The following is a 25,727-nucleotide window of genomic DNA, read 5'->3' on the forward strand; positions in this document are numbered from 1 at the left end:
TGACTTACTGCACAGTCTCAACCAGAATAACAAACAAAAAGTGCCTGTTATTTCTTGGAAAACCACAGCTGGGGGGCAGAAAGCACATTATGGCCAACAGGAAGCGGTATGTGGCTATTCCCACTGGAAGTGACTGCAGCAAGCTGAGCTCGGACGCAGCCCTTTGTATCCATCCTCCTTCCCAAGCCAGGACTGACACATTTTGTCCCTTGGTTTTCTGTACAATGCTGCACCGTGACGCAGCAAGAGCAACCAGCATGACTCACATCCCTAGTTTGGAGCACAGGACATTTTTTCCCCACTGTATTTACAAATTAAGTTAAAATCGGCTTCGTTTCTGCAACTTAGTGTTGCAACCCAGGATTGTACTGCATTGCTGCACTCTGGATGGCTACACCCTCCAACAAGTTCCTGCTCTGGATATTAAAGAAGGAGGCTCCATCCATTTTGGCAAAGCCATTCTGCGAGTTCTCCAACTGATGTTCACTCTGGGTTTCACTAGTCCTTAAAACTCGCAGAACACAGGGGTGAAATACCAGCACCTTCCTTTCAGCTTACCTTGTTCTCCATATATTGTAGGGGGAAGATGATGCTGTGGGAAAAACTGTGGTGGTATGTCCCCAGGTCCAGTGACAGGAGGATAAAAAGCTGTATGCGAGTTGTGAATAAAATGGGGATGGTGCGTCAGGTATGGAGGTAAGTGATGGGTTGGAGAGATGGCTGAAGGGTAACTAGGAGGGTAACACTCTGGAGACTGGGGGGTAACCACCACCCTCCGAACGCCAGTGTTGTCTTCTATCACCTGGAAGGGAAGGCAGGGAAATAAACACATTATGCAGCATCTGAACCAAACATCCTTTTAAACAGTATTGTTTACTGTTTGTTCTCCCATTGGAAAATGGTGGGTCCTTAAGTGCACTCATAAACACACTTCTAAAATTAATTCCAGCACAAGTAATCATAGTGGTGATGTGGCTTTTCTTGGAGCCTCAGAGAGCCACACTAATCACCGGGAGACTTACTGCTGCTCCTGATAACTATGTGGGTAAGAGATGGAATAAATAACCTGTATTTAGGGAGTAAAACAATTGAAGGAGGAACACAAAGCACCAAAATAAGATTAGTCATTGGGACTAACCTTACTTTCTCCACATAGAATTTCTACCACTGATCTTGGCAGCATGGAGAAACTAGTTAGCAACCCTGGGAATCAGCTGGCACTGCTGTTGCAGAGGGGCTGTGTGTGCACAGAGACACGTACTTTGCAGGAACCTGGGCTGTTGACACCCCTTTTCAAAAGTTCACAAAAGTTATCTGTTCAAGACATACCATAGGGCAGAAGGGTTTTTTTTTTTCCTGCTACAGAGCTGGTCTATACATCCACGGAAATCAACTCTGCAATATGCATAACTTGGCCCCAAATGTCAGAGCATGTAAAAACAGACGTAGGAAGGTGGAAATGTGCTTAGGCTGAAGAAAAGTTTTTCAGCTTATAATTTTTCCAGAGCTGTATTTCTGGAGAACAGTCAACCAGCCAGATTTCAGTCCAGACTTCAGAGCCAAGCTTTTCTCGAAGCTTATTAAAAAAAAACAACAAAAACAACTTCTGCCATTTCTGGAACTTAAAAATACAACGACGTAAGAACAATTACTATCCCTTTGATTCTGTGAAAAAAAAGGAAAGCACGAAGGAAGCACAATTTAGTTTCATACAACAAGCAGGCTGTTAAAACCCTAACGTTTTCTAAACTGACTGATGATACAGAGATGGTACAATGTATGTGATGAATGTGTTGTATGAGGTTAATGAACATGCACTAAGGGCACTTGTCGTAAGATGCTGCCTCTCCCAGCTGGTTGCTACCAACATTAACTGGAGTCATTTATCCCCAAAAGCAGCATCAGCAGAGCAGAACCTGCCACAGATCCCCACGCTCCAGTGACTGTCCTCATGTTAGGGTGTCAGTTTAAAGCCCAAAGCAAAACTTGTTCCAGCTGATATACCCTGAAGTGAAGCACGGGCACACAACTGTTCCTGCTGACCCTGCTGCAGAGAGATGAGCCCTGTCTAAGCAGCCATGCTCAGAGCCACGACCAGAAGTGCCCCAGAAAAACATGAGTCCATGCCTTAGGCATGAGCTGGGCAAGTCACCACAAGGTAAAATTTCTTGAGTATTAGCTGACCTAATTCCTTCCTTAGGCCATGTGTGTCCTAAGGTCAGATGAATTTATGCCTGGTAGCTACGGGCTGTGAGCACAGACAATTTCTGTGCAGTCACTGGCCTCCTACAGAAGAAGAATTTCTACAGAAAATTGATTTACTCACTTGTCATGTATGTTACATTAAAAAAAACAACAAAAAAAACCAAACAACAAACACTGCTTGCTATGCTGAATAATCAGAATAGGAATTGTTTAACTCAGTGTACTCACTCCTAACCTCTACAGTCACAACCTCAGCTAGCACTTTGTCATCTGCTAGCTTTAAATTTCAAAGACTTTAAGGAGTCCTTAACAGATGGCTGAACCTCAGAGATTCAGACTCTCATACCAGTGTAACTGCTGCATTTTCAGGCCTCTCATCTCTGCTACTGGTTCTACTCAACCTCCACAGCATCTCTTGCCATGGCGACAGATCTCAAACCTGCACTAAGACACCTGGAAATGAGGAAAATCTTTTTCCATTTAGCACATATTTGAAAAACCAACATATTTATTCAGACTGTATGCAAAAGTGCTGGACTTCACTCTCTTGAGACTCAGATCATGCAATAACTTAATGGAGATGGCAAGTTCCTACCTCCTGATGTGAAAAGTCTTCATCATGGCTTTAAACAGTCCAAGCCTCAGACAACGTTAGTCTTGCAGGTGGGTACAAGCTCTTATCAGTGCACCTAGACCAGACTAGATCTGTATTTGGTGCCCTACTGAAAGATGAGTATGTTAAGGAATAGATTTAGACAGAAAGCTTGTACCCCATAGCAGCACATAATGTAAAGCATATTTTAAATTATTAGGATTTCTACTTCTGAGCTATCTTCTAGAGAGCAGGGAGAAAAGCTAAGTCCCTTCACAGACCTTTTGATGAAATTATCCTGCTAGATGAGACTATAAAATACCAGCAGCAGTGAGACAAAAGCCAGAGACTGGGGGACGAGCCAGCCCTCCAAATGACTTTTGTCAAAAAGCTGAGAGACTAATATTAATATCTTTTATTGTTTCCCCCCAGGCCACAAATGCTGACAGCATTCTTGTTCCTTCACATTCACATGTTCCAAATGAACACTGAAACACAAGGGATCTTGCAACAAATACTTTCTTTCCCTATCCTACAGAACATTTCTTCCCTAAACTAGGCATTATATATATATACACACACACACACAGAGAGATTTCTGAAGCTGTACAATCTGTATATATGCTATTCTGTCCTTAACAGATCATCCAATTGGTAATCCACTGTATGATATGCATCAGATAGCTCTAAAAACAGCAGGAGTTAAGACTGTAGATATCTCTTGATTTGTAGTGGGTAGACAGCAGTAGTGCCATTCTGGGATATGACATTTTCCATTCATAAAAGACAGAGCAAATTAGTTTTGATCCATTAATGTAAATAACATAATTTACCAGGGAGGTTAAACTTTGCTATTTAAATCTGCAATTCTGTGCATGTGTTTAAAAATTGTCTGTCGTGAAGATCATCAATTCATCAGAAAACAACACATTGTATGCTAAACTGTCTCTAGTTCAGTGACAAGAAGCAACGAAACCTTAATCCCTGTTGAGGTCTCTAGATGCAACTGAAATACTAAAGGTAATTGCTATTACTAATTTCAGCAGTTTATATTTACAGAGAACAAGTATCTCTATCTATTATAGCACAGCTCTGTGTGGGTTTTTTTTTTCCATAATTTAGTGAGCTTAATTACTGAGTGAGGTAGATAGATGATTTTTCAGGAGAACCTGAACATTACTCATACACAAGAAAATTGCCTCCCCCATCAGTTGCCACATTTTAGAATACCATTCCAAATGTTATTTGTTTTACATTAAAGACATCACTGTGGCAATGAAAATGCAGTCTAACTAGAGGTAACTCACATATTCAACACACATCACTGCTCCATGTTCTCTCATTTTTCTCCACTGAAATTTAATACTACACCCCCAGGATAAAGACAGACGTGTTTCACTGAATGGGTATAATATGGTAATATGCAATTAATTTCCACTTGCTTTCCAAAAAGTAAAATAAAATTGTTAGATCACTTAAATTTAGCATGCTAGATTCAGCAAGGACATCTGGAGCATGGCCACTGGATGGACCATAACCAATACTTTGGGAATTTCATAAACGAATTTGAAACTTCATTCATAAATCAATCTGTACCAGAAAACAGTACAGAATGAGCTCATCCACAGGGAACTTGGATGTCAACATTTTATTTGTTCACTTAATTTCTTAATGATGCCAATCTGAGTTCACGCCAGCCCTGGCAAGTTTGCATCATTATCTTTGACATCCATCACGTACAAACACTGGTATTAAATCCATACCTTGAACCTGGAAAAGAGACAGATGAACATCTATAATACTGGCAAGAATGTTGGGGTATTTTATATCTAGAATGACACAGATCTTCAGGACCAACGTTCGTGAATTGAAACAGATCATCACTTTATGGCTTGCTTCAGGAGCTTGAGATCTGCACAACCTGCCTTGTGTTCAGAGCAAGAGGGAGGATCATCCTGTTAAAGGATGCCTTGATCAATTGCAGTCTACAAAACACAGAAAAGCTCTGTGAGCTTTTAACCACATAAAAACAAAGAGTCTGTGGCTAAAAGCTCATGCTAGCAAAACATGGTTTTGGAAGAGAACACTTCTCTTGGAGTAAAGTACCCAAAACCAAAATTTTAATTGCTGAGGATGTGATGGGTTTTCTACTGCTGTAAATGTTATTTTAAAACTCTTCTCTTTCTACAAGATATGCTTCAGTTCTGTCAAATGCCATGTGCTTGATGCAGGAATATCCAACTGCAGGACCATGGCTTGAGTTACGTAGCTCAGACTCTGACCCCAGTGCTACCTCCTGACATAAGGAGTCTTACCAGCACTATGCATTCTTCATGCACCAACCTGTAAATCAGTCCTTTAGTCTTAAAAATCTGTGGCAGAGCCCTAATATTAACAACTCTGTAAATAAAAGTGCACTTTCATGCCAGATTTTCATATCCAACTACACACAAGTAATTCCTCCAACTCCAATGGAATTGCTCCAGATTTAGTTCAGAGAGAACAGACCTCGGCCAATAGCCCTAAGCAAGCAAGTTGATGATTGTGCTTTTTGATATTGCCCTTTTTCTAGCTCTCATCATTAGAACACCCCAAATTATTCTCCTGCCCTCCAAAATATACATGGTGAGAAGCAGAAACAAAAACCTAAGAGGATGTCTCCAAATTTAATAGTTTAGCATCCAAATTGTGATATTTTTTTTTTTTTATCGACACCAGGGATCTAGAGTGCTCTGAGAGCCAGGAAAAGTGCCACAGACCCTGATGGTAAGAAGCCACCAGTGGACATCCCAGTGGTATATGGGCTCTCAGCCAGCCCTGCAGGATTCCTGTGGCATGGAATCCACATCTCAGAAACAGAATGGGCATTAACACTTCTGTCTGGCTTCCGTCTAATCATGGGAGCTGTTCCTTCAACACTCAACAGCTGAAGCCAAAATTGCTGACATCACATGCATTTAATCCAGATTTCCCTGCCATGCCACCTTCCACAACTAGCTTTTAAACTAGCAGTATCGTCTCCCAAGAGCACAACAAAGAACCTTTTCTCTCTTTTATCTTTAACTAACCCTTAGCCAACAAAGAATTGCAGAGACATGAACTCTGATCTGATAGCTCCTATCTGCCAGAGATGCACAGAGGTTTGTCTGCTGAAAAAGAAATGCAAAATAACCAGCTGCATTGAATGGGTTTTTGAAAGTAAAACCATAGCATGAAAGATCTGAACTGGTGGCATCTATTTGTCTCCTATTATTTTCCTGGGTTTTTTTTTCCCACCTTGGCTAAGCCTCATCATTGGGAACATCTCCTTAACATCAACAAACTCAGCTTCTAATCTAGACTCCTAATCAGGGCCTTCAAGTCTAGAAATGGAATCGTTTTCCCACTGCTTCCAGTGGAGCTGATCCTGCAGGACACAAAACCTCCTGCCTATTTTCTGCTGATCATTTCCACAATACCAAAGAGGTAATGAAGTATCATTTCAACCCAAGGTTGCAATCACTAGATAACTAACGTAACAGATAAGGCTGATATTCACAGCTCCAACAGGCTGGGCATAACAAAATGGAAAAAAGATGTCATGCTTTTTTTAATAGACACTGTTACTTCTAAGCAGGGTTATCTGCTTTCTGCCTGACTCTTAGATGCACACTTTGGGGACAAATCAAACCAAAAATCAAATATATTTTGATTTCCTATCTCAGAGTGCTTTAATTTGCATTATGGCCTTTCCCCTACCATTCTAAATTTGTGTTCTCATTGTTTATCATAAAATAGAATTTATAACTGTGAGGCAATAGACAAAGTCAAGAATAAATAAGGCAGGGCCATTTACTATTAATAAGAACTAATTTGATTACTATACAGTTTCAACTACTATTTAACATGAAGCAGTCTGAAAGGCCAGAGGCTTGCTCTGCTGCTGAAAAGCACTGAATACAGAGTTTCCCCTGAAACTTTGCAAAATTTTTCCAGCTCCTTGGAAAAATTTCTTCAGACAGAGGTTTCTGGTTGTTGGGTTTTTTTGGTTAAGAAGTTACTTAAAATCTTCCTTAGTGGAATTATTATGGTGTCCCACAGAAAGAATTAAAGAGGAATTGAATTAAGACAGAGATACAACTGGAACACTTTAATAACTCAGGTTTGGAAAGCATTGCAATTAAACTCAACCATTTGTCTTAGTGCAGGGGCTGAGAGGTATGAACAGCTTAATAAAGTAAAGGTGTTAAAGTCTTTTCAAAGGAGGAGAAAATCTTTAAAAAATTCCTCTGCATTATACGGATCAGTTTATTAAATTAGGTGAGCACATGGCGAGTATTAAATGGCAAATGCTGCCTCAAACATACCCCAACCACCCACCTAGGGATGTTTGCAGAGCAGGAGGAAGCTGGACCACCCTGCTGTCCTGCCCTCTCTCCTAGCCTAACAACGACCCCCTTCCTTAAAGCATGTTTGCGGTCTGTTCAGAAACTAAAATACCACAGAGCAATTGCAGTATTTTGTGGGATTTAAGTATGACGCCATCCACAATTTTTCAGAATTACACAAGCTCACATGTTTCCTGGGGAGGGGAAGGGATTCCAGGACATCATTTATTTTCTGCTTAACAAGACGTAAACTATATATATCAAAACTTCTTATGCTAGTCATTAAGAATATCTGAAATACGTTGTATAACTTCAGTGAAGCTCACAGTCCAATCCAGGTTTCAATGAAAGGGGGGAAATTGTTGCATTTATGGGGTTGTTCACAGCTATTCTGCCTTACATCAACCTTTGTTTTGTTCTTTTTTTTTTTTCTTCCTTACTTCAGAAAGAGCCTAAGCTTCACAGAAGATGGAAGAACACAATTATTTGGTAATCTGAAGTGTTTATTTACAGAAAAGAGCAGTAGCTTCTGAAGAGTTCCAAAACAGCTTTCTGTAAAGACTTTTCCTTTTTTCCCTCCCCTTAAATAGAAAATTAAATCACATTTATGCTTGAAAACAAACCAAAACTCCCAGTTCTTTATACATTGCACTGTTTCTGCTGTGTAAGTTCTTTAGGATCAACAGCTTATTTTATAGCTCCAGTGGCTCTTTCTCTCATTTCTACCAGTCCCCTACCCCTTCTCACTGTCACACTAGAAATTAAAGCGCCACACAAGAACATGGACGGCTCACAAGAGGAAAAGAAGTTGCAATATAGGCACAACCTGTATGCTTAGCTCCTGCTAGTGTTAAAAAAACCTACATGGCACACATACACACACACATACTGATGTGTGAAGGTGCACATGGATGCTCACTTGTGCAAACGTGTGTGCTCAGTGCTGCCAGTAAAGAGGAGGAGTAGGAAAGCGTGTATTACTGTTTACACCAATATTTCCAGGTTAAACTTGAACTAAGCAGATTTCTCTATATGGATGAGTGCTGCTGCTTTTACAGATACTTCAATTCACCAAGAAGCATACCTGTGAGATGTAACCAGGAGGCACGTGGATAGGGGGAATGGATCCATTGGGTGACATCATGGGAACCTCTGCAGGTCCTAAGAGAAAGACAGAAATAAGATATTTGTTTTTTCCAGTCGAAAAAAAAAATTATAAAATCACACAATTGGTCAGAGAAAGCTAAAAATAGCTTTGTTTTTGAAGCCTGCAATAACAAAATGAGCAGCTCCACTAATGTCTGGTATATGGAAAATGCTGTGTGCCACCATTCTGAAAATAAGATCCCTGTTCAATGACTTTACCATATATTCCGTTGAAATAATATTTTCATCATAAAACAGCTAAAACGTAGACTTTGTATTACCCACTGATCAGCTTGTACAGCATTAAGCAGTAACACAATATGTCCTTTAGCAGCCCACAATTCCTATACTGAAATCTGGTTAAGTTATTCTTGTGGAAGGCATGGAAGCAGAGAACAAAGCAGAAGCTGTGCAGCCTGGAATTAGGCAGCTCCCAAGGAAAGCGTCCAATTGTAGCAAAAAATAAAAAAAATCACATATGTGAAAGACTATCTATCTATTTAAGAATGCACAAAGACCAAGTTCATTATCTCAGCTATTCAGACTAACCTTGGAATGTGGCTATACAAGCAAGAAGCTTATGGTTTCCACTCCAAAATCCAGCCCTGAACACGTTCCATTTTGAGGCACTGAGTACAAGTATAACAAAGCAAGTGCCATAACCTGCTGAGTTTTGCAAGCAGAGCCTCACAGCTTAAAGAAAGGGTCTAGACCAAATGGAAACAGTTCACTCAGTTCCTCATTGATTCACACATTAAAACTGGGAAGATCATACAGAGCAGTCAATGAAATGTACCCCCCAAACATCAGACAGATGGTTGCCATGGAAGTTGACTAGTTTTAAAAAGCAAAGCTAATTTAATTACTTCCTTATTACATAATAAAATGTTTACATTAACTTTTTGGCCCATTTGCCGTGGGCCAAAAAAACATTCATGGTCACACTCTTGAGAGAGCTCTGCTTCTTGCTGTTGTAAATTCAGTTTTAGTTTTGACTGACAATACAAACGGTAACTTCATAACCTCTGACGGAGAAGCCATCTGACATCTCCAAATTGCATCACCTTCTAGGCAAGGATATTAAACACTCAAACACATGAAGGACTTCAGACACAGATGGGATGTGATGGCCTTGAGAAGTGACTGATCCTAGAGCTTAGAGAAATCATATCAAATCCCCAAAAGCCAAGTGAGCAGCCTGTTATCTGATCCCAGCAACACCAGTCCTCATTAAATGATCAAAAAGTCATTCCCTATCCATCTACATTTTTATACAGGCTGCTTATCATGCAATAAGCATGATATTGCTTCAGGACTTCAAACTGCAAGTTAGACACAGGAATCTATCCGAGTTATTTATACCTCCTCTGACCTTGGTTCATTTTCTCTATCCAGTTATTTATAGTCTAATCAGCACATATGGTTTTTACTAGTCACATCTAGATTTGAAATACGGTAATTTATCATCAAGCATATTAAGCACATGAAACCTCTGAAGTTTAAATTTAAATTAAAATAAGTAATTTTAGGTGTGTGGTTCTGCTGCTTTACATCCTTCCCTGTACTTAACTATGCAGGGAATTTACCTGCAGCCCCAATGAGAAAAAGAAGTTACTACTTTTCCTTCTTATTCATCTTATATGGCTTTTCTTCTCCCACCTTATTCTATAGCCCTTTTAGCCTTATTTGTCTGCTCAGATAGTCAACAATTTTAGTGTGAACGGAAGAAAAATCAGTATGAGCAATTCTTGGTGGGAAGTTACCATCTAAATGGCTCTATTTAAACCCATCAAAAACATGAAGTGACAATTGGTTCAGAAATAATTTTACAGAAATATTATTTGAGTAAATATGTTTTCTCTATTAAAAAAGTTTCTGCAAATTTCTTTTGAGGAATATGGTTTTTTATTTCTCTCTGAATCTACTTGGGTTTCTATTCACTGCCAAGTTTCACTCCACACTAAGTTGGACAGTATACCTGTACATAACAGCCAACACCAGTAAACACACAATGACACTTTTTTGGGGAATTCAGTTCAGTTATTCAGGATGGAACATGCCTGAGATTAAGTAAAATGAACAATTAACATTGTTAGGTGAATCATTCCTCATCAGTAATTTCTCAAACCTGAAAAACTGAAAAGTCTTTATAAAACAAAGTAAGCTGAGTTCCCAATTTCAGTAGACAGCAATTTCAATGTTACAAATAAATGCTGCCTAATAGAATAAAGCTTTAAAATGTAACCTCTTCCAGTCCCCCACCAAAATGCTTTCTACGTACAGCTGCACTGGCCCTAGCCAATCTCTCTCAAAAAACAGGTATTCTGACTTGGAAATAAATTTAAATGGAAACATTTTGACATTTCCACATACAAACCAGGTAGTCTCTAGACAACAAATGAGAAACACTTTGCTTGGCATGCCTCGTATCTGTCCTTCTGAACCTTGTGCCAACTGCTCACACGGAGCAGTGATCTAGTTGTTAGAAGAAACCAAACTCCCACACCAATATTGTTGACTGTATCCCTTCCATTCCAAGAGAAAAAAATACTGTGTTTTATCATTGAAACATGCACCTCGCAACATGATTCTTAACCTTGCATATGACCCACAAACTGTTAAAGTCATTTGGGTAACAGGTTTTGAAGGAATGACAGCCTAGTGATTTGCAGCTAGATTTTGTTTCCAGTGCTTTGATTTCAAGGCTGGCCAAATGACTTTAGCACACCTTATTTCATCTCTCTCCTCAACAACATCAAAGCAACTTGAAGTGGTAGCAAGTAAAATACAGACTCCACCACCCCAGCACAATGAGTCCCAAAACCAAACCTTTTCTGAGGTTAATTGGGCTTCTCTGACTATTTTTTGGTTATGTAAATTACTTTAAACTGTTAAAAATGCAACATTTAGATAAGGGTGTTCCTCATCTGTTTGTATCCACAGGATTTCCTCTAGGGAGTTAGAACTCTGCAAGCTTTAACTGAAGTTTGTGGTTCAATATAAAATCTAATTTCAATGAGAAGAAGTCAGCTCATTCTAGCACTGATGCTGAAATGAGCTCACTTTATTACTTTTCTTCTCAATACTGTTAACAAACCAAGGTAATCTCCTGCATTCATAATGAAACTGAGCCAGAAGGGCTTTGGCCACCTCTGCTGACAAAACAAGAGGCCAAAGTCCACCCCAAGCTCTGACATGGTAAATGCAGAGCACCTCCATCAGCTTCTGGAGGGCTGCCCCAAAAATGCTGGTGTTGGCTACATCCAAAATGCAGGCTCCCCCTTCTCTGAACTGAGGAAAAAGTGGAGAAGCCACCAGGCTGAAGGCACTGAAGCCCATCTACCCACGCAGGTGACAAACCCCCAGCTGCAAAAGCACAAAGTCTTCACATTTCTAACACATGTTGATAATTAACGGACAGTAAAAGAAGCAACTCAAGTCTCATATTGTGGCAGAGCAAATCAGCAGCTTGACATCCCAGGAAGAAGAACCTGTCCTCCTCTTCCAAGCCACATGTTTCCCCTTTTGTGCTGCTCTGTCGCTCCTCTGATGGCGTGGAAGCTGATTATTTTAATCATTTCAGATGACCAGAAAGGTTTGGCAAATTTATGGCCTCTAAAAAACAGCTGCACATGAAATCTAACAAGACTGACAATTATTATAACCCTTCTATCATGGTATATCACATGAACCTGCAGATTAAATCAGTCTCCCTCTGATTTCTGTCTCTGCCAAGAGGATGCTTCTGTCACAGGAGGACTGTCAGTTCTTCTGGCCACTTTCACTCCTTCAGGAATTATGCCACAATCTACTTGAGAAACTTCCGTCCTGAGGTTTTCTAGGCTAATTTTAGCCTTAGTTGCAAACCATGACACTTTCAAAATTCTTGTATAAAACCAGTTTTGGAATACGTACGCTTTTTTTCTTGTTCCTGAGTGACCTTTTATGGACATATTAAATATCAGTTTAATTCGATTTTTTCCTTAAATTATAAGAGCCAAAACCTGACATTTCAGTTCCTCCAGCTATAGCAATGCATCTTTCCTATTTGTTTCTTTCCACACAGCATTAGAGGGGAAAAAAAGTGATTTTACTACACTATTTTCCTTTCCTTACTGCTTATAGAGAATTGCTTTTCTCTCTGAATTTCTAAATTATATTCACTGTAGAGGATTTTCCACATCCAGCTCCAGCACATGGGCACCAGTTTTACTCCCATGTATCCACTGACAATTTTGCATAGCTCGTTACAGACCCTACACCAAGACTTGGTTATGAAGTTCCCATTCTGAGACCAGCCACTGAAAACTCTCTGAAGCTCAGGAATTTCTCAGCTCTGTTTCTAGCAAAGACATCCTGACTTAGTGTTTCACACCACAAAACCTACATAAGCATAGAAACAATATGAAATGTAATTATTTGGACACTTTTACTTTGAAATGTAAGAATCCTGTACACTTAGTAACAAGAGCCTACTGCACTAGATAAGTAGAAGATTAAATCCAGCCAGGTAAATGCATATACTTTTATAAAGTTTAACAGTTATAAGTAATCCATGAAAAAACATTAGGCCTCCCTGTGATTCACAACAAAACTGGTATCACATCTTCCACTACAGCGCTTCTCAGGAAGTAAATTTATGGAGCAAAAGGTGTGACCAAATGAAAAGGAAAGATAATTAAAGGGCAAATTGGCCTGCTTTGCTAAAACAAATGACCCAGGGCTTGCTGACCTTGGCAGGGACCCAAGGGTTTGCATTTTCACATGGATGAGCAGCTGTTCCGGAACAATTTCCTCAATGAACTAAGCACAAACAGGCACCCTGTTGCTGTCAGGCACTCGAGTCTTCTCCCTCCACTTGGTCAGTCTCAAAGCAGCTCACGGACCAAACCAGGTGATGACAAGGAAAACAAATCAAAACAAAAATCCCGGATTCTTCTATTCATCTTCCTTCCTTTGCAGCAGAGGTGTGACGAGTGTTTTTCCTAACTTTCAGCCACAGCCTGAAACTGCTTGTTAGCACAAGCTAACACGAGTGTGTCAGACAGCTCTACAGAAACCTTTGAAGTAGGATGGAAAGAGCTTTCACCTACAAACATCACCACAATTGAGATGCACCTTCTCCCAGAAAAGAGTGGATGCTAACTGCACTCCGCTCACATACAGCAGAAGGCAGGGGAAGAGTCAACTCCCAGGTATCTATTTCAGTTGCTAGGGCACAGGGTCTTAAATCTGCTGCTGATCAAGATCTGAACACTTTGTCCTTAAACAAGTATAAATTTGTCAATCAAAGCAACTCCAGATTAGAGAGAAAAGAAGGAGCGGCTTTTACAATTTTAAGTGCTGGAGTGGGTAAAATGAGAGCTTTAAAAAATACCTTTGAAGAGGTCTGAACTCAGAAAAAATCCCACTTACCCTGCATTCAACCTGCCACAGGCTGGGTTGTGAAAGATGCAAAAATGACGTTATCAACTTAGTTTACCAAGGAAGAGGGTTTATGAAAGCATCCAGCCCTTGGCCAGCCCTATGGCACCAGCTTGTGCCTGATGAAGGCAGCATATAGAGAGGTTTATACTGCTTATCCACATGTATTTATCATTTTTTTAAAGACAACCTCATCTACACCTAAGAATGTGCATAAAGGGCTGCCTACCACATGTCTCTTCACATCTAGCACTTCAACTGCTTATTTTCTATTCAGGTCACAGGTTAGTAGTATGAAGTAATTCCTTTACCTTATAAGAGCAATACAAAAACATTACCAAAACCCTCAAGTTAAATAATGGAAACGGCTTCATGGCTTTCAAACTAGCTTGGATCCTGCATCAAAATGACTACTAAAATGCAAATGAAACATTCAAAAAAGTATCAGCCTGAAGTTTCCTGCACGTGCATGGTTTAGCCATTGAACACAGTTATCTCAATCTGTACATACATAAACAGGGGGTTGGAAAGCAGAGACTGAAGCACTTTTGATGTAGTTGAAATATGTTTCTTAAACTCCTTTGCAGCTTCTCTGTCTGCTTTATGGTTTTTTTCAACATTCTTTCTAAATACTAGGGCTACTTTAGCAGTCAAAAATTGTAACAGCCCATCCCACCCCAGATTATCAGGCTCGTCATAAGCATTTAAAACATAGTTGAAGTCATTAAAAATAGTGGCCTGTCTGAGTTTCAGTGCATGACCATGATTAACATGAACTGCAGATGCTGTACACTTGTTCAGTACGTGGATGTCCCAGCCACAGGCCCTACGATAACATCCAGCCCAGTCTGGGCTTGACTGATGTTTTCAACATGTGCAGACAAACTCACTCAACCAAACATCAAATCCCAACACTCAGAAATCTGTGCCAAACACATCAAGCAGACAGCTCCTGGAGCATTTTCTGGCTTATTTACACGACAGCACCTTTGCTGTTTACACCAGAGATGCTTGAAAACAGTTTATTTTACCTGTGATTGCCCCTTGACCTGTTGCACACAGCAGGAGGCTCAAGTACATTCAATCTGTAATTACAACAGCACTGTACACTTTCATGTGAGCACCAAGAGATTCCTGCTCAACAACATGCTCTTCTGCTATGTGTGTCTCCCAGATGTTGTGTTCTGGTTTGGGGCATATTCTAGAAATAATACAGTAACCCATAAAAACAGGAAATGAACTCAAATCTTATCAGTTGCACTGGACATGCCCCGTCCAAAGCTATCACAGCACTACAAGCTGTTACACAGCAGCAGAAGAGGAAGAGGATTTGAAGCGTTTGAAGAGGAAGCTGGGCTAAATGTTTGTTTGTAGAACTACGAATCCATAAATTATAGGTTTCAAATACAAATTGCATTGCATTTTGAGATATTTATGCTAAGAGGGTAAAGAACCATGCCACTCCTCACATGCAAGACCTGATGGGCAGTCCTGAAACCTTGGAGTTTGGCTTCATCACCACTAATTTAACTAGCAGAGGAGAGTCCACAGAAGGTCCCTGGGCTGCCTTAATAGCCTGGCACATTGTCCCCTTGTGCATCACCAGCTTCTCCTCCTGCTGTGGGGCTGGAAGGGGAGTGGAAAGTACCTGGGGACCAGGACCTGCTCCTGCAGCTCAGGGCCACCCCATGCCAAGACAGAGCACTGCTAACTGCCACCTGCAGCAGTGACAATCAAGCTGACACATTACAAGAAGCTTGAACAAACTGAAGGTCACTGAAATATTTAGAAAAGGTTAGAGAAGTACACAAGTCCATTCCCAGAGAACACAGATGAGAAAAATTCTTCAGGTCTTTTGCTGTTCTTGTACATTCCCAGGTGGGTTTTGTTTCTTTTTTGAACCAGGCCCATATATTATTCTAGAGTTTCAATTTACAGGCAACATTTTAGAGTGGAACATTTTTGTTGTTGTTTTGAATAGAAATTGACTATTTTCCTGCTCTGCTCTGAACAAACAAGTTGGATTCTTTTGCTAAAATAAAACCTTTTCTGATGGCTGGCTCAACAGCCGCTACTGCAAAAACACTTGCAAAGGGTATGTTGCAATACTTCAAGCATTGAAAATAAGCATACTCCCATGGCAATTCACCAGATGGGCTGCAGATTGTAAATCATAGATGTCTAGACTAAAACACAAGAGACAAACATCTGTCTAAAATCAGTTGACTTGAATGGCAAATACTGCTAAATAAATTAGAACTACGTTGGAAACAAAAGAGAAAAACCAACTACGTTGAAAACATCTGAAATTAATCCATTAGCACACAAGCCACAACACAATAACCTGAAACTGGAGACACATTCATTTTGTGATGAACATTAGCCCAAGATGACACCCTGGCATCTGAAAGCAGGAGCACAAAAACATTTCTATGACCCAGCACCACGTTACCCCAAAAGGACTCATGAATCCATTCCCAAAACATACAGCTGGTGTGGGCTTGTTATTCTCCTCACAACTAAAACTGTGGGGCAAAGAAATGAAATGCCTGATGCAAGCTCACACAGGAAGCTTGTGGGAATGTCACTGGACACAAACCCAGAATAGGGCTTAGGTCATAAGACAATACGTAAGTCTGAATACACCTTGAGACTGTTAAAGACTGGTAGGTTATCACACAGAAAAATGCTCTACTTTGGAAACAAGTATCTCTCATATCTACTAACTTTTTTTGCCTTTGTACAACCTTATGTTTTATGATAGAAAAATGCCAGTGGATGAACAGGAAGAACAGCAGCACAGAGGTGCTGCACTGAAAACACCAGCCTGCCCTTTGCAGGGGCCTTGGAGAAAGAAAAGGAGACCATAAAGCTGAGCTCAGAAACAGGAGAAACTCATCAAATAACTGTTGCCAACCCATACAAATGATGGGAGATCTCTGTCAGCAATAGGTTTCATTTCAGAATCAAAAGTCTCGTGTTACCAAGTTTTGACACTGCCCAAGTTTTAAACAGCAACAGAAGGATGAGCATCCTCCAGCTGCACCTACAGCTGAGCTTCCCACCAGACCTGTAGAACCACTACACCAACTTTCAACCAAAAAGAAGTTTTAGTGAAAATGGATGTCAAAAAGTGAGAATTATTTTTGCACCAATTATTAACAACATAAAATACACTATTTGCTTGATAGCAATAGAGGTTATTTATTTGTAGGAAGACAAACCAAAAGTCAAAGGACATAATGAAAGATGGAAGTTCAGTTATGGATGTTACTTTGCCTTTGTAATTTTGAAAGAGCTCTTCGACACAACCCAGTGATGTCAATGCTTTTTGGGGAGAACGTTTCAGCTTTCTGGCACATTTATAAAATGGCATTCACTTGCAAGAAGTTTTTCTTTCTGCAATAGGTTTATACAAATGCTAAACAATTCCATTAAAGGTAGCAATAATTATACAACACTGCTTTTCTGCAGCAGTAAAAGAAAATGCTCCAATTACGCATAATATAATTATTGCTTTCCCATGGCAACACCAAAAAGACTGTGCAATCAGCAACAGACCCCAAACCCAGCCAACAATAAAGTTACACAATACATTTTCTTCCACCTGCCCCGAATGAGGCAGTAATTAGGTGATGGCTATTCTTTACCTGTCCACCCACAGCAAGAAACATCATCCAGCCAGTGAAAACTAAAGCAATCAAATTCAATCCTACCACCCCCCTTGAGCTGACATGGTGCCACCACTCATCATGATGAAGCTGATGAGTTTTGTTCCTGACATGTTTGGACTTCGATGATTCATCTGAAATTCTCTATTTCAATGTGTTCATCAAAACCATAGCAATGAATATCCACCTGCCACAAACAAGCACTCTTTATCATGTGGGGGTGTGGAAGGAAGGACAATCATCAACATCTGTGGCACCCAGGTACATGCTGGGCTATTTTGTGAGGCTGTGGCAAACTGCCATCTCCCTGGGATAGAAGCACAGACTCCCAGTTCTCTGTGCTGTTGTTCTCTGAACCTCTTGCAATCACACCAAACCTAGAGGAAGGTGCTCAATATCCCACCACAAAGCCCAGCAGAGCCACTTGAATCCCAGAGGAAGCTGCTAATGTCGACTTGGGTTCTACCTCACCTCTCCTACTCCAGCAGCCTCTTTCTGTAGCTCTCAACTACAGGGTGGCTGTCCCAGAGAAGTCATTAACTTGCTTTTTCACAGCCTGCTTTCATTTATAAACACTAAAGGTGAGGGGGAAGGCTGTGACTCACCAGGTTATGCTTGAAGGGCCCTGTCATTCTCCCCTCGTTTTCACTCCATTCTCTTATTTCTAAGCTGAGCCACTGCAAGGAGCACATCAGTTGAGTTGTTGGCTAATGACAGTGCTACAGCCTTCAAAAAATAAACCATGAACTCTTGTCTTCCTTTGTCTCCAGATAAATGATCCTATCATATAGTACGACACAGTGGGTAGAATAAGACTCTTGCCTTTCTATACAATTTAACTGCTGATGAGAAAACAATATTGCACAATTATTTTAATAATTGGAAGAATTCAGTTAAGAATTCTAATTTTAAAAGTATCTAGGACAGTTTCTCCATGACATATGTGAAATATTCTGAATTTTCTAATACAATAAAAGGAGTTTCTTGTTGGTTATAGCAACTATGAAATCCATTTATTATCCAAAATATTCACCACACAGTTTGGTAGAGATGAAAACCACCTATACTGGAGGGAAGAAGGATTTCAATGGCCATCACTCTTCAGGTATCTACTGTTGAGGAGTTTTTAGGGCAACAATGTAACAGCTGGGTATAATGCAGAGGTGATTTTAAAGTTTTCAGACATATGAGCAAAAAGTTATTCTTTGTCTGTCCCAGCAGAGGAAGCAAATCTCAGCCTTGTTGGAGAGTGGGCTGGTGCGGATGCCTCTGCTCAGGAATGTCCATGGGTGCCATCACGTTGGAATAATCCCATTGCTGGGGCCCTTCCCAGGCTAAGGAAGTTCCCAGAGGGATTAGTCCACCATGACAACTCCAACAAAGGGTATGGAATTTGCAGGGTGCAGGGAAAAGGGATTCATTCCCTTTGCGACTATTCTAGGAATGCTCTTGATTTCCTCTTAACAAGCCTAGGCTGAAAAACTACCTACTGAATTATTTAAATTTCTTGCTACTTCAACTCTATTGTTGGGATCTAATATCTCAGTTAGTACAGTGAGTGAGGAGTCCAAATTCACTGTTACAGCACTTCTCCTTACAAAGTAGGGGGAGGCAGGGAAAGTGGCAGCTAAGGAAATACAGATATGTTTAAAAAAAAAAAAATTATAACATTTTCAAAAGGTGAAATTCCAAGTCACAGCTCAGCTCCCTGTGGCTGCAGGAGTGTGGGTGCTAACAAGGGCAAGGACTGTGTGCACAGACAGAAATGGGGAGCCCAGGAGGCCTGACTTAAACTGATTAAAACACACGTCTCACCCACCCTGTTTCATTTAAATTACTATTGAGCATTTAAAAAAAAAAAAAAAAAAATCACTCTTCCTACCATTTCTGCACCTAAACCATTATCAAACTTTCATTTTCTAAGGTAGGAGCCATCATTTCTGTTCAAAATCTCTCAATGGCATTTCTATGCTCCAAAAACTGCATGCAGACACAAAGGTGCAACTCATGTGTTGCACCCACATCCAAAGTGCTTCTCTATCAAAAGGAGCAAGAAATACACAGGCATTTTCTTCCTTTTCTTTCACAGAATCACAGAATCTTAGGGGTTGGAAGGGACCTCGAAAGATCATCTAGTCCAACCCCCCTGCCAGAGCAGGATCCTCTAGGGCACATCACACAGGAACGTGTCCAGGCAGGTTTTGAATGTCTCCAGTGAAGGAGACTCCACAACCTCTCTGGGCAGCCTGTTCCAGGGCTCTGTCACTCTCACAGTAAAGAGGTTTTTTCTGATGTTTACATGGAACCTCCTATGTTTGAGTTTGCACCCATTGCCCCTTGTCCTATCATTGGACATAACTGAGGAGAGTTTGTTGCCTCTGGTAGAAGCCTGGCCCAAGGTGTTCCTCCATCCAAACCCTTTCCCCATCCCTTCAGCTGCTCCAAACCAAGCTGCTTATGAGGTCAAGCAGTGAACAGCATCTTTTTTTTATTTCTAACCCGATTTATCTGGTCCATCAGGCATCAGTGCCAACAAGGGCAGTGGCAATGAAGGGGCAGGAATACCTTGGGTCGGTATTGCTGCTCATCCACCAGTACGTGTCTAACAGTGAGGAAAACAACTCACTGGGTCACAGCAGTTTCTGCATTAGCCCTCCCAGAACACAACTTAAAAAAAAAACAAATAATGAAAACAATTTGTCCTAGTGACTCACAATCTCCACTGTTTGAAGCGAGCCCTGCTTCTGTAATGCTGCATTGCTCTGGCTTCAGATCTAGTCTCATGGGTCTCAGGCTCGTGACTCAACCTTCTTCCCCTGCATTTGCTCATGCAATTACCCAGTGAGAAATTACTGAAATGTGCATGCATCATAGGGTCTGGCTAAAAAGCAAATAATCTAGAGAAATCTCAGTATCGCTGGAGAATATATATAAAAACAAAAAACCAAAAAAAACCAACCATATTGTTATTTTCCTTGGAAGTCAAAAGAAACTACAATTCCTCAGTCTTTCTGGCTACAGACTGCATTGTTTACCAGGAGCTTTTCTAATGCTAAGATTACAATGATATTCAGAAAGTGTTTTGCAAACACCAGAAAAAAAGCATCCTGGAGAAACACTCCTCATGCATTAGCTTCTTCAGTTGCTTTGAATGTTTAAGTGGTTAACTCCACTATGTTAAACTCAGAGAAGTTTTACTCGACTTCAATTTCACTTCTAACACTGTTGCTTCTATTTCAGACCCAGAAATGGGTTTCTGCCCCAGAAAGATGATACATTCAGAAAAAAAAATAATGTCAAAAGCATGTCTTTCTTCAATAAGCTTCTTACCTTTAGGTGCAACACCCTTGAAGATATAATGCAGTGATTTTTTCAAAAGCAGAAAATTCCTTTACCTCCTTTCCTTTTTGCTGAAAAACCAATCAGACACTGATGTTTCTATTGCATATTCTCCCTATCCCACTCCCAGAATCCAAATTTTATGTCCAGGTTACCCCAAGCCTTGGAAGTCAAGCTGGGCTTTAATAGGTAGGCAACAACAGCATCTGCCATTGTTTTTAGTGAGAGAAAGTGAACCTACAACATGAAGTTTTTCATGTTGAACTCCAGACATGAGTTAACAGAACAGCTGAGCACAACACAGTTACAGTCACCTCTTATTTGTCAGGGGAAAGCTTAGCAGCAAAAAATTACATTTTGCATGTAATGACATTCAAGAACCTCCAAAGCCTGTCACAAATACAGCTTGTAACCTATAATATCCCCTTTTTAATGGAGAGCAAAACAAAGAAGATAAACTATCACAACTGCCACATCAACAGCAAGAATCAGGAAATCTCTTGTAGTGATGCTCAGCTCTCTAACCACTCCATCATGTTTCCTCAATGCCTAAGATTCAGTAAGTCAAATAACAATCCAGAGTCACCACGAAAGAAAACAACGAAGAAGAATTCCCTGAAATATGTGGCCTGTCACTCTGCATTTTGCCCTGCATCTGAGTTACATTAAACCAATATCGTTTTCATTATGGAAATTATATTTTCTAAAAACTTTGCTGTGTCAGCTAAGAGAAATATTGTTCCACACCATATGTTTTAAGGATTTACCTCCTTTCTCTCTCCCATTTCTGTATGTCTGTGCACAGATATACACGTACTTGTATACACTTAGGCTGGCATACATGAGATAAGTAATTCTGACAAAATAAGAACAGTGAAATTTTAACTCACAATTTGTGGTCATAAGAAGTTTTCATCTATTCCATGTGATACACTCTAGCCACACCTAAGTGAAATTCTGAAGGATATAAGATGCCCTACAATGATCTCCCACTTCCCTACCAGGAATTTAAAAGACCTGACAAGTTAAAGACACTTTCCAGGATTCTCTTGCACCTACTACAGCAAATGTGTGGCCAGGAGATAGGAATCAGTTGCCTTCTGGAGGTTAGTCTGGGCTGGGCTGCTCCTGTGCTGGGAGTCCTCTGAAAAAACTGTATTATCTTCTGAAATGCCTAAAGGAGAAACCCACAACTTTGTACAATATGCAACGTTACTGCCTTAATAGCTTGCCCTACTGCCAGGCAAGGCAGAAACCACAGCTGGAGTCCACAGCTCTAATTCTGCATTAGCCAGTGGTACAAGATTTATGGGGATAATTCATAAACTTGCATGCTCAGGTTTCAAGCTTAGCCTGTTTTCTTCTACAAAGGTCAGGTCCAAATGAGATTCTGGTAGGATGTGACCATAATTAAATACTTTCCTATAGGCTACTCTGCTTTAATATCGGGTTTTCTCATCATCAAGATACACATAAGATAAGGGATTGCCTGGTAAAAATTTCTATTGCAATTTAAATCTCCCCCTTTTAAGATAAATATGTTACTTAAAATCATGCACTTATGGATATTTTATACCCCAATACACTATGCCAAATGCATTAACCAGGGCCATTTATAGGTATTTTATAGAATTGTGCTCCGCAGCAGGTTATTTTAGCAGCATCTTATAGTATAGCAAGCTACGTAAACCTCAGAGAGTGAATTAACTTCCACCTACAATTTGCAATATACTGTGAAGAGCTTAGAAACATATAGACATGGTTAATTTTTTCTTTTAAGTTTTCTCACTATAAATGATTGACTACAGTTTATGTCAATGCTGCCTTGAGAATGAGCTGTCACTATAGAAACAGTGACAGCAGTGAAGTCCTTCCTCCCTCTCCTGCACACAAAAGTCCAAGAACAAACACATTCTTGTTATTTCTTAGAGCATGTGTGTGCACTGTAAAGTCCTGAGAGAACTCAGCAAGTTGAAGATCTTTTTTCATTTCGTTCTAAAACACATTTATATTCCCAGCAACATACACATTCACATCAGCTTTTCCTTCCATGCAAAAAGCTTCTTAGCTTCGGAATTGCAAAATTGCTAGTGAAGCATTTTGAAAGCAAAAATAGATGAGCAGTGCACTTAAAGGAATTATAATCCATGTTTATTTAAGTTAGATATAAATATAGCTAGGGAATGGGAGAGTGGTTCCTGGGGGAGGGAAGGGAACAAGGGTGAAATTTTACTTGTGCTGCAAAGAAGCCTCAAGTTACTATACTTATCATTGCAATCTTCAGATTAATTCAACAGGATCGTATCAAGACATATGCACTATACAACTCAGTATCAGATGCAGAGTGAAGCTTGTATAAAATCCTCTAACATCAGATGAACTTGCCCAGGTAATGAAGCAGTTCATGCAAAGGCTGCTGTAGAATCAGGCATTACTATGGTAATTTTCCAATACAGAAGTATGTTTACAAACTACAACAACTGAAGGCTTAGAAGATTAAAAGAACTATTTTACAGGCACTATTTTAGTCTCTTAGAAAAGAGTTAGGATGAACTTGTTAGTGATAGCAAACATTTTTTTCAAAATAAACTGAATGGTATGTTAAAAATGTACAGTTACAACTTCTTTCTTTTTTTCCCCAAGAGGTAGATCCAGCAACGTTTCATTGTAAAAAAAGCAAATATGATTAAAACATAAAAATATAGCAACAAATGGTAAAAAACTCGTCCCTTCTTTTTAACTTCCTTCCCTTTCTGAACCCCAGCATTAATGCAATGCTCTCAGACAGTCACTGAAGGTTTTTTGACATCGCAGAAGGCTGAAAGGAATATTTCTCTCTCTCTCTCTCTCTCTCTCTCTCTCTCGCATTCAGAAAGCCTGAGCACAAGAGGAGCTATTCAAGGCATGATGGAGTGCCTCACAGAGACTGCAATATGTTCCCAGTTGGCAAGCAGGGATCTGTTTGGACAGTGAGCCCAGCCATCCCCTCCGCAAACACCAGCATTCCTGCGCCTCGGCGGCAAGGAGCACTGCGGGCCCTTGGCGAGGGCTCTCCCAGCCCATCAGGTTGGGGCTCCAGAACAAACACCTCTTTGTGCCCTGCTTACAATTCAATAGGCTTTACGGGGTTGGGGGGGTGGGGGAGCAAGGCCGTCTCCCTCCACTCAGCATTAGGTTTGGATCCAAAAAATTATTCTAAAGCTGAAAAACAGGGAGGAAATACCACAGAACTATATTTAAGTGTATCTTCAGTAGCTTAAAACTTTTGGACAATATTACAAATCTGTCTTTGGATACTTATCTGGTTCTTAACGCTATGGATTTCTGAGTGTTTCTAAAGCAACAAATACAAGTGACCAAGCAAGAAACAGCCTGGAAAGTACTGGTGTTACTGCAAGTTAGCAGTGGACATTAAAAACTAACATACCACCCCTGGCCAAAGCAAGTGCAAGCGTCAGTGTTTATACACTATCACGAGCCTGTGCTGGGAGCCTCCCCTAGATCTGCAGATGTGCGCAGAGCTTCTGCCACTCCTGGTCACATCTGCTTTGCCATGGAGCAGGAAGGCATTCACACACACTGGCCAGGCTCCTGTCAGCTGGGGCTGAGGAGCTCCCATGTTGGCAGGGGTGAAGGCACGAGGGCCGCGGCTTCACGCCTGCGCTCCCTTCCCTGCACCTCGCTGCATCCCCGCAGGAACCAACCAGGGCTTCATCCCAGTCTGTGGCTACATCATCAGCTCCTGCTGCAAGGAGCTGAGAAATCTCCCTAATACAGAGACTCTGACATACGCCACCAGGCCTTCAAGCAATCAATGGAAGTAATTAGCTTTCTCTGCCTGACGTGTGCTCCATCTCAACTATTGCTATTTTGCACTTGTGGAATTCATTAGCAGAGACGTGCAACGTCTACATACTTCATCAAACATACCACTTCAAACAGACATAGGCAGTCGCAGATTCAGTAAGAGAAAGAAACCCCAAACTGCAAAATTACACAAGAAAAGCACTATTTGAACATACCAAGTCACGCTACAAAGTTAAACAGCCAAAGTCCTTGCCTCACCTTACCCCCACCTCCTGTCCCAAGTCTGATGCTCATCCCTCAGTGCATTTAGCAGCTGGGCTGGAGGTGGTTTTTTTTGTTTTGTGGTTTGTCTGTTGTTGGGATTTGAGGAAGTAAGAAGCGCAGAGATTAAAAACAGGAGAGGTTTTCTACTGTGATATACCTCAGTTCACGAAAAACCACCGGGCTTGACACAAGTATGCTTGATCCTATGGGTAGCACTGTGAGGTACCCAGTTAAACAATCAAAATTACCCTTTGTCTGAAATCCCTGAGTTTATCAATCTCTAGGTTTCCTCCTCCATTCTAGCTAGGCGGTATTATTTCAGATCCATGCTTCTGTTTAAAGGTCATAGCCCACTGTTGACTTCCAGCAACCATGAACAGCAAAGTCCATGTGTCCTACACACCCTTCAGAGCAGAGTCTCTGAAGAACTGAGCAGTCAAAAATACAAATCCCTGGAGCTCATAAATGGTTAACATTTTGCTCACTGCCACCTTGCTTGGGTTGAGTGAGAGGCAGTCTCTTTACAAGCTTGATGGACCTACAGGGGAAGAAGGACCTGAAGAAGGGATGGAGACAGTGCTCAATAAGGGAGGAGAGGTTGGGGTGGGGAAACAAAAGACCCAGCAGAAGCAGAGGACTTCAAGACAAACATGCACAGGTTTGGGCACCTTCTAAAGAACTCTTGACAAAGTCATTCAATGAAGAGGGGCAAATTCCTTCTCTGATGCTTCCAAAGGCATCACACAGGGTAAGGAGGAGTGGGAGGGAAAGGGAAAGTGGGAGCCCTGAAACTCATGGGACTTTTTTTCATTTGTCTCTCCAAGGTCGCTTGCTGGCACCGCTACATCTCTCAGGTACAACCCTCCATCCTACAGAGATCATCAGCCAAGCTTCATAAACATCAGGAGAGCT

At 40.8% G+C, this 25,727-nt stretch overlaps 1 protein-coding gene across 3 annotated transcripts in view; it reads right to left on the reverse strand.

The window, feature by feature from the left end:
• FNDC3B (fibronectin type III domain containing 3B) overlaps nucleotides 1-25,727 on the reverse strand; it is a 196,654-nt gene that overhangs the window by 94,384 nt on the left and 76,543 nt on the right. For all 3 annotated transcript variants that reach the window (XM_051626737.1, XM_051626738.1, XM_051626739.1), the window contains 2 exons: nucleotides 8,249-8,325; nucleotides 559-802 (listed from right to left, as the gene is read on the reverse strand). In XM_051626737.1, the coding sequence (XP_051482697.1) occupies nucleotides 559-802; nucleotides 8,249-8,325 (321 nt within the window). The remainder of the gene's footprint in view (nucleotides 1-558; nucleotides 803-8,248; nucleotides 8,326-25,727) is intronic.

Source organism: Apus apus, chromosome 8 (assembly GCF_020740795.1).
Source record: "Apus apus isolate bApuApu2 chromosome 8, bApuApu2.pri.cur, whole genome shotgun sequence".
In the NCBI taxonomy this organism is placed as follows: domain Eukaryota; kingdom Metazoa; phylum Chordata; class Aves; order Apodiformes; family Apodidae; genus Apus; species Apus apus.